The sequence below is a fragment of the Elaeis guineensis genome, chromosome 11, assembly GCF_000442705.2.
Source record: "Elaeis guineensis isolate ETL-2024a chromosome 11, EG11, whole genome shotgun sequence".
NCBI lineage: Eukaryota > Viridiplantae > Streptophyta > Magnoliopsida > Arecales > Arecaceae > Elaeis > Elaeis guineensis.
Window position 1 is genome coordinate 121547533 of NC_026003.2, and position 10254 is coordinate 121557786.

Here is a 10254-nt window from a genome sequence, read left to right on the forward strand (position 1 = left end):
AATACAATCAAATCTAACCATCTCCAAATTGATAAATGCCAATCAAATCTGATCATTTCTAACTTGACTGGATGCCGACTACATCCAATCCAAACAGATCATCTCCGGATCAACCAAACACCGATTAGATTCGATCTAGACTAACCATCTCTAACTCGATTAAACATCGATCAAAATAGAATAACACAAATCTGATCATCTATTATCATTTTTATTGTTATTCCAAGGTCCAATTCAACTTATGCACCAGAGAGTTTGGCTGAAGTTAATATTGTAAGATTTTTTATTTTTTTGTGCAGATCCACGATTCCAAAATAAATTATTTTTCATAACGTCCAGATGATCCTAATCGAATTTTGTCAGCAAGATTATTTGTCAAATTATTTATTTTTTTATTTTAAATTTTGAATTGGATATCTATTGATTTAAATAATTTGATCTAAATAAAAATTAATTGAATGGATTTAAATATCTGAAAAATTTATAAATTTTTAATAAAATAATTTTGAAATTTTTTTGATAAATTTTTGAACGTATTTACGATGGATAGGATAAATAGGTTTGGACATGGACGGGATAAATTTTAAAGCATCCCACCCGCTGCCACTTCATGGGCCCGTGCCAAGGCGACGGCCAGAAATTTAATGTCTTGTCCATCGTGACAACGGATAATAAACAAAACAAGATACTTTTCCACCAAAAAAAAAATAAAACAAGATACCAATTGCATTGCACTGGCCGATATCTCGAGGATACGTCTGTTTATACCGGCTGATATGTCCGTAAGCAAGCGCCCGATATAAATAAAGGCTCTCGGCCGATATCTCGTTCTTCCCTCGTATAAAACCTATTTATTTAGCTGCACAGCCGCTGCCTCCCTGGTCGATTGCCGGATCGGCTTTATCTGTATCAGATGTGACAAAATCGATTCAATTCGATACGATGGATATAAATTTTATTTAAATTTAATTAAATTTAAAAAATAAAAAAATAAAATTTAATAAATTTAAATTTAAGTAAAATTTATAAATTATAATATAAATATAAATAAAATATAAATAATATTATTTTTATTCAAATTCGAATCCGATCTCAATTTAAATCTGGGGATAATATTCGAATCCATATCTGAATATATATATTTATTTATATATTTTATATTAAATTATAATTTTATTTATATATTTAATTTTTAAAAATTTAAATTTATAAATTATATTTTTTTATTAAATTAATTATTTTATTTTGATTGATAATATATATAAAATTATTTAATTTAATTTTTTTTTTATCGATATGGGATGGATACGAAATGAATATGAGTTGGATACGAAAAAAAGGATTATCAAAACACCTTCGAATCCGTTGAGTACGAGGATAAATATCTTTTCTCTTACTCAGTCGGATATTGAATAGGATTTGAATATTGGGTCAGATTTGAAGTTGATTGTACGGTATTCGATCCAAACCCTACCCGTTGCCGTCCCTAATTTGTGCTCGAGAGAGAGAAGAGGAGGAAGAATCGAAGAGAGATGGCGACGGAGGTTGAGACGGCGGCGAGCGGTGGGGAGATCGATGGAGGACAGAAGGTGCCGCACCGGCTGGAACGGAAGTGGACCTTCTGGTTCGACAACCAGTCCAAACCCAAGCAGGGCGCCGCCTGGGGCACCTCCCTCCGCAAGGTCTACACCTTCGACACCGTCGAGGAGTTCTGGTGGTCAGTCTCTCTCTCTCTCTCTCGTTCGGATCCGTCCATCTTCCGTTTGTCTCTCCAGTTTCTTGATCTGTTCTCAGTCTCAGATTTGATGCCAGGAATATTTTCTTTTCTTTTTAGATCTTGTTTGGTTGCGATGCTTCTTGGCTTTGCTATTCGATCCATGATTTCTTGGTGGAAAATCCATGTGATGTTTCCTTGATTTTATTTATTTATTTATATATTAGAAGAAGCAGTAAAGAAGTAAAGAGTTATCTTGTTTACGATATGATGCTTCTTGATTTTTCTTTAATTTTTTTTTGAATTTCAAGAGAAATAGGATATATTTTTTGTAGGATCTGTGGTGACTTAACTGGTTGCAGATCTATGGATGCTTTGGATCTTTTTCTTTCTTCTTTAATGTTTTCTTGGTACTTTGGATTGGTTATGTTGTAGCTCGATGCTTTTTGTTTTGACTTGATTGGTATTATCTGCCAGATTTTTCTCTATGGAAACCTTAAACATCAGTTTTGGTTATTTTTAAGTTTTTCAGAGAAAGATCGTGGCTTTTCGGCATGATGCTTGGAAATTTGGTCTATTTACAAGTCAATGAATTCCAACATTGATTTTTGGTCCTTGGCGTTCATTGCTTACAGTGCTATGCTTCCTGTTTTCATCAGATTTTTGTTCCCGTTTCCCCATGTACTCCAACATTGATTCTAATCTTATAATCTAAGATTATAAGGTATGCTTAATTATTAATCTAGCGATGCATTGCATTGTTTCAAGTATTTATCATGCAAACTAAAATTAGATTAATTCTTTTTACACAATAAAAACACAAAAGATCTCAAAAATCTTAATAAAAAATATAGGGTGATGTGCAACATATCAACGACATATTAAAGATACTATATTAAATATATTTTACTCGCCTGTTCAGTAATATGGAAAACTTATATAATGATACTGTGGGAAACTCATACACGTTGCCACAATTTCTAAGTTCTAACCTTTGGTCTGATTTGAATGATAATTTTCTGTTATAATCATGTTTAGTTTGTGGAACAAGCATCCTCAAGAAAAAATGCTGCAAAAATAGATAGAGAAAGAGAGAAGAGTTTCAAACAACCTTTAATAGAAATAAGGTTATGTAGGATGGTCAGATACAAGTTTCAAACAAAAAAAGGTGCTGGTGCATATCAGTTTGATATGCATCAATACATGCTGGCATGAACAATTCATAGGTATACAACGTTGTTGTGTTGTAAACATGCTAGCATGGTACCTGTTGTGGATTTGGTATGATAAGAACTTAAGTCATGGGTGGAAGAGTAGAAGTTTCATGTTTCTTTGATCACTTCATGCTCAGCAAGAGGGAGAAAGGTGATACAGATATCTAGAAAAGAATAACTATATGTGTGTATATATACTAGGTAGTGAAGAGCTTTAAATATAAAATTTCTCATCTAAAACTTCAAAAATAGTTCAAAGATATAAAGGACATGACATTTTTCAAAGTTATTATGTTGCCTGTTTTGTTGACCCATCTTTGAGAAGAAGTAAAGCTCAATTTTGACATTATTATTAGTTGAATGAACTCATCAATTTCTAAAAGTTGGAACTGAAGAATTTGATAAGCATCTAAGTGTTGGATACTATTTGACTCACCAATACATATCCAATGCAAATTCTTTGAATTGTATGGAATTGTCTTGGTAAAATTGATTAAAATACAATAATATAAATAAAAAATTGAGCATTTTGTATGAGCTAGTGCCTAGTAAGCTTTTGCATGGAATTGTCAAGCATAATTGATGACACATTTAAAATAACAAAATGGCTTAGAGACCGGCTTGGATGCGGCAGCATCTCACAACTAGGGTGTATGACATCACCCCCCGCTGGTGCTTTCTTCATCCATATATGAGAGGGGTTCTGTTTTGAAGCCTTTTTAATGATGCTCCCAAAGCATTGCTTGTGAAGTATTACTAGTTTTGCATGTAAAGAAATTTTTTATGAGTTTGGTATCAATTTGGATATTTTGATTGATGACTATATGTCTCAAGAGACTGGTTTTCTTGCATATTTGACCATAATGTGGTTGCTTGAAATGGTTTATAGGCTATTTACTTTACACTCCGACTTAATTAGCTTGGTGACATTCTTTTTATTTATCAAAATTGCACTTGTCAAATTTAGTTTAACATCCAGATGCATTTTTGCAAGTTTTATCAACCTCTTAGTCTTCCAAGCATCATAGTATCTAGAACGAGGCCTTCATCCCAATTAATTATATCTGGAAGAGTGGATAGATTAGGTAGGCTTTTTAAACTGAGAATATTTTATTATTCAACTTTGTAGCACATCATCGATTTCACCTGTTGGCATTGCCAGAATTTACTTTCTTATTATTCATGCCAACATCTTAGCTTAGAGCTGATCAAAGGTTCTGCAAATGGATAAAAGTGAAACAAGGAATGGTAGTTGTGAGAGGATTTGAAAAACTTGCATTTGCAGGAAATATAGCTTTCTATTGGAGGTAGATAAGTGTTTCATATAGCTCTCAGCATATATTTAGAATTAGTCTTGATTGTTATGGTTATTTTCCTTGATGATAGCTGCAGAAAACTAACCTTAGCGAATTTAATATGATTATTATAAGTGCAATTACTTGTTTTTTCTTTAGGCTGCTAATGGAGAAGTGAATTCAGTGTCACATTTAGTCTTTTGTTTGATATAATTTTTTTCTTTGGAACATATTTTGATTTTGTGAACCTTGATGGTTTGGTTGTTTTCGGGTAGCAACTCTTGAAAATGCTGTTCAATAGGTCCAAAGGCAAGGGATCAGTCACTATAAAGAATCAAAATTATATCCTTGTCTGGGTATCATGGAGCTACCAGAACCACCCGAAAAGTTGCCAAGAGGATTGCCATTTGTCTGATGAATAACAACCAAGCTTTCTGAGATTTATTTATCATGTAGTGGAACTGATATTATACTGAAGGCTTGTTTGTCTGTTTCGATTTCCCCTTCTTGAATTTGTTTCATTCTCTGCTTATACTCCATATATCCGGTTTCTATATTACATCGACATTGTAGGTGATGTACATTACTCTTTTTCCTTTTTCATAGCTTGTATGATCAGATATTTCGTCCCAGCAAGTTGCAAGCAAATGCTGACTTCCACTGTTTCAAAACTGGGGTGGAACCCAAGTGGGAAGATCCTGAATGTGCAAATGGGGGCAAGTGGTCGGTGACATGTAATAGAAAGGCCACTCTTGACACCATGTGGTTAGAGACGGTGAGTCCTTGTCTATTTCCCTTTCTTATAATGGTTTGCTTCTGTTTCATGTGGGCACTTTCTGGATATCAAACTATGTGCACCATCCATGCAATTAAGGGCTATAGCCTTTTGCAATTTACTAGCTTTTAAACTCCATGGCTTTCCCCCTCATCTTTTGTGCCAAATGACTTATGCTGCATGAATAATATTTATGCAGTTGATGGCATTAATCGGAGAGCAGTTTGATGAGAGCGAGGAAATCTGTGGTGTCGTGGCAAGTGTGCGTCAGAGGCAGGACAAGCTTGCACTGTGGACCAAGACAGCAAGCAATGAAGCTGTTCAGGTTATTGTTTTTTTTTTATTTAATTGATTTAGGAAGCTTAATGGGTGTCAATTAATAATGTTATATCTTACATTGCATCGTTTTTGAAAAATGTGAAACACCTAATCTGTGCTTTAGCTTTTGGATATTTTTTCTGTTGAAGTGAACGTTTTGTTGTTATATTTTGTAAATTGGGAATTATGACTGGGATTAGAAGCCCAAGTATGTTCAATTTAATGCATAAGATCAATAATATTCCTCTTGTGTTTGAACTTCATGACTTTCTATTGATGTTTTCTTACATGTTTGGTTTTGCAAGTGCTTTTTTTTTCCCCAAAAATGAAAGAATTATTGATGTTGGGCAAAGGAGTGTGGAATGAGGATCGATATAGCCAACACCAAATAATTGGGACAGTTCTGGATGGTTATGATCATGGTCATGGCAAGGGAGAATGAGATGTACATGGTCTTGGTGGTCCTTTGTGATCATTTTGTGTTCAAAGCGCATACCACAGCAAAGCATATGAAATTTGTCTATATCAAGTCTTCTAAATTGAGGTGGTTGGAGTATAGGTGATTGATATTTAGATCGGGTAAAGCAAGATATGGAATGGTAACAAAGCATTGAAGGGTTGATTTTTTATCTGTTATGAGATGATAAAGTGTAGAATATTACCTTTCTTGTGGAAGCCATAATCAACCTTATTAACCAATACAAATTTTATTGGAGTTTGGTGTTAAGATGCTGATTATAGGGGGAATGGAAACAGTAATGTTGCAAGAAAAATGATCTTGAATAATGTGTCAAAGAAAGGGAGAAAGACTTAAAGAAAAAAAAGATGGCTCATGGTCTGGGTAATCAAATTAATGTGGGACGAAGATGAATAGTGGAGGTTTGCTAAAGATCGGTGGGTTACTTATTTGCTCCTGAAAGATTGATGAAAAAGATGTTTATGTCTGTAAAGGAACATTAAGGAGCTGTCTTTGTTGACAATTTTTATAAAACAAATTTATACAAAAATGAAAATGAATGAGTTTTACAAAAATGGTTGTTTGCTTGTTTTTCTTTAAAACTTATTTTGCCAACACTGGCAAGGCATACAACCTGAAAAATGAGGTTTATGAACCCCCAGTCCCCCCACCCTGTTTTTCATAAATAATGTTTTGCGGAAATCATGTTTTATAGTTATCTGTTTTAGGAAAATTATCATCCATCCAAACAGCCCCTAAGAGCATGGAGTTTGATATCCCCTTCAAGCCTCATGGAAATGATACTGGTTTAAATTACTATTCAAAAAGGGTCAAACGAGAGAGGTTAATGTGACTCATTTGGTTAATGGCTTGCAATATTATCATTGGGGTTTGTTGAAGTACAAGGTGAATTCTAGAAGTTTGCTCTTGTATGGTCAGTTTGCTTTTATTTTTGAAGCTCCATTTTTGTTCTAGCTGTGAATGAATGTGATAATCCCAAATTTTTGTCAAGGCCTGCCTTTTTATTTTGTAGGGTTGACCTTAAGAAAGGTATCAGAATGCTGATTAGGATTGTCTTCAGTATTTTTAACTAGAATGAAATTTTTAATAAAGATGGATTGCCTGGAAAAGGCATAATGATTTTTTAAGCAAGGTTTTTGTGTGTCTGAATGGTCTTGTTAATTTCTTGCAGGAAAATTTTCTAGCGTAATTGGGCTATGGACAACAGAAAAATATGTTAAAGCCTTGTTTATGTTGTGTTGAAATCTTTGGCTTCTTCTATTATACTATTTAGCTCAAGCATTTTTAAAATGATCAAATCTTAAAATAAAAGAAGAGAAGATTTCCACCTGTGTAATTGAGATAAGAGTTTCTAAGCAAGATGGAGTGCTTGAGAAAGAACAAACTAGATGAGGGAGCTTAATAATGGGAGGGATGACCAGGCTGTTACTGAGGTTTGAGATTAAGCTCATTCCAAGGCCAAATTGAGACGATTTGGTAGATTTCATAGTCTTTTTCTTCCTAGATATCTCCTGTTTGCACAATTACATAATTTTAAAAAGTCAGAAAATATAGAAAAAGGGATAATTGAGAAAAGAGTTTAAAGTTTATTTTTGTTTAAAAAAAAGGATGCTATTATAGTTTCATGTAATTCTTCAACTTGATGTACCACATGTAAGGTGCAAAAAAAAGTCTGTAACTCAGTCTTCGTATCAGTCAAAATTTGATGCCAAGGGTTTGAGTCTGGTTTAACTAGCTAGTAGATTTTAAATTCTGAAGTATCAATAACGAAACTAATGTAAAAGATCAATTTTCTAGAATCAATAAGAGCCAATTAGATTAAGTTACGGATTGTTACGCTTGTAACATTAACAAAAGTTAAGCTTTCAAACCTTATTTTGGGGTCACACAGGTATTGGTTCTAATAAAATTGCATGTCGCCTAATGTGGCCTCATAATTCGTCTGATTATTGGAAGAAACTTCTTAGGCAGAGAATGATAGATCATCCTATTGTGGGGTGTGAGTAAAACTTTACTAGCTCTTGCTCTTGCGTCTCGAATGGACACCTGCCTAATTAGCTATGGTTTTAAGGGCTCCATTGAAATGCATGTTTTATTGTAGAATAAACATACATATGTATTAACTTACTAATTGAATTTCAACTATTCAAAAATCATTATATTTAGCAATTTGGAAACTTTTTCCGGTCACAGTTTTATTAAGTCTTTTTGATCATCATTTTTTAGTAGAATCTGTGAGTATGTTGGTTTTGGGCTTTTCCTATCATATTTTGAGGTTAAATGACTATTAACTAAATGCATGTAGTTACGGACAAATAAATTTATTTATAAAAAACATGTTGTTACTGTTGTGCTTTGTATCATTTTGTTGTTCACATTTGCCTTTGTAATAGTCCCTTTGTGGAGGCTTCAGCCCATCCCATGTTACATTGGGATTCCATGAGTCTGTTGTGTTTGACTCTCTCTCTCTCTCTCTCTCTCTGTGTGTGTAAGTCATTTCCAAGTGTCATACAAACGTTTGTGTTTATCATATCCTGGTACTGTAAGTAAATCTAAGGGCCAGATAACTTAGTGCCCATCAAGGTGCTGAAGTCCTCAAGGGCCAAGGTCTATGGAGAGGCCACACAGGCATTAGACTGAAATTCCATCTAGGAGCTTGGGATTAGAGCCCTTGTTATTCATGTTGAAATAGCATTTATTTGAAAATATGGTAGTTTTCAGTTGTGGGACTGATCAAAAGTGACTAAATGAATTTCAGCCAAAACAGGCCAAAGCCTCCCAGTACATTAGTGGAGTTGGCTTCAGAGGCCAACGGCCAAAAACATGTTTTGTCTGAAACTTCAAGCTTTGTTCACAAGTATTTCGTTGGGAGTCAGCCATCATTGAATATCTTCAAGATCACATCAGATGGCTTTGGTCATTCATGGAAGTAGTTACCATCATCATTCCAATAACGTTCCAATCGTAGTAAGAAACTTTCTTGTTCTATGTTTTTATGTTATGAAATCGGAGATACAGCAAAGTCATGCTCCTTAGTTCCAACCCTGCAGTTGATTAGTTATAATGACTTGTTCTTACAGTAAATATATTAAAAATCATGATCATGTGGTAGTATATTGTTAGCTGTCCTTGTGGTTTTTCGGTTTTGGTTTGCAAAAATAAGGAAAAAAGGATGAGATTTTTTTCCCTAAAATGAGATTTTGTGATGATCTTTCAAACATATAAGTGAATCCGTTTCTTTCATTTCTCTGGTTTTTTTCAAACATATAAGCTTTTGATATTTCTTACTGAAGCATGTAGCTTTTCTTAAAGTTGTACCATTTGGTTTCTGTATAAATTTACTATTTCTTAATATTATGCAGATGAGCATTGGGAAGAAATGGAAGGAAATCATTGACTACAATGATAAGATTGTATACAGCTTCCATGTACGTCTTAGAACATAAATATTCATATCTCACTCATAATGTTGGTGTATCTCATTTTCTATTATATGCATCAATATCAATTCATTGTATTCTTTTTCTTTGCATTATTTTATTTATAAAATATCTAGAAATGAGATGAAATCAGAATCCAATTTCGATTACTGTTGTCATTGTTTGATTCTGTTAGTGTACTTCCAATCCTTTATCATTATTTCAATTCTTGGCTTTTTACAGGATGACTCCAGAAGAGAAAAATCAAACAGAGGTGGTCGGTATAATGTGTGAATACTGCAGATGACCTATCAACACCTGAAATTTTGGATGGTTTTCTGCCAAGCTTTTGGGAGTTCAGAGGCACTTCAGTCTTTGGAGACTCTAGTTTGGATCCTACCGAAGAACAACCTGTGTTAAGGTGCTTCACTTTACGATATCTGGATATTGTATGTGCTATGGGTACCAAAAATACACGGTTACAACTTTATGATATTTCTAGATTTGATTAGCCTGTACTTCCATTTATTTCTTCCATTGGCTGTGCTTCTCACTTTGATGCACTTGTGGATTAGATAGTCGAATTGGGACCATATCCGAAACCTGGATTGCAGGTTGACTAGCACTTAAAAGAGTCCCGCTAATTTCCACCCTCTTTGTGGTTGTTTGGGTTTTATGATGGAATTTATAATTTTGCGAATGAAAATGCACCGAGTATTAAAGGAAGCATGCTTTTTGTTTGATGGTGGAATATGCTACTAGTAGTCCAGCAGAGTTCTTTGGTAATAATTCGGATCCGGGCATACGATGCTTGAGGGTGTTGCTATTAGCGTGTCTTGGGCTGACCTAGGCACCAGAAGGGAACTCACAACCCAGTTTCACCTTGTTCACAAATCATAAACTTGAAAGGGACACCAAATGTTATGCACTTGGAGGATTATAAATTGATTGCCCTTTGAACTCCTTTGTTCTTTGATCTCAAAAAGACAATGTTTTGCCATGCGAGATTATTAATTTTTCTATATATTCTTGATATTCGTA

The 10254-nt window shown here is 34.1% G+C and overlaps 1 protein-coding gene across 1 annotated transcript; it reads left to right on the forward strand.

Moving 5' to 3' along the window:
• Positions 1-1383: 1383 nt before the first annotated feature.
• Positions 1384-9724, forward strand: LOC105054441 (eukaryotic translation initiation factor). The gene is made up of 5 exons (XM_010935945.4): positions 1384-1717; positions 4830-4998; positions 5198-5323; positions 9157-9222; positions 9457-9724. Exons 1-5 carry the CDS (start codon positions 1533-1535, stop codon positions 9505-9507), a joined length of 597 nt encoding a protein of 198 aa, XP_010934247.1. The 5' UTR covers positions 1384-1532; the 3' UTR covers positions 9508-9724.
• The last annotated feature ends 530 nt before the right edge of the window (positions 9725-10254 follow it).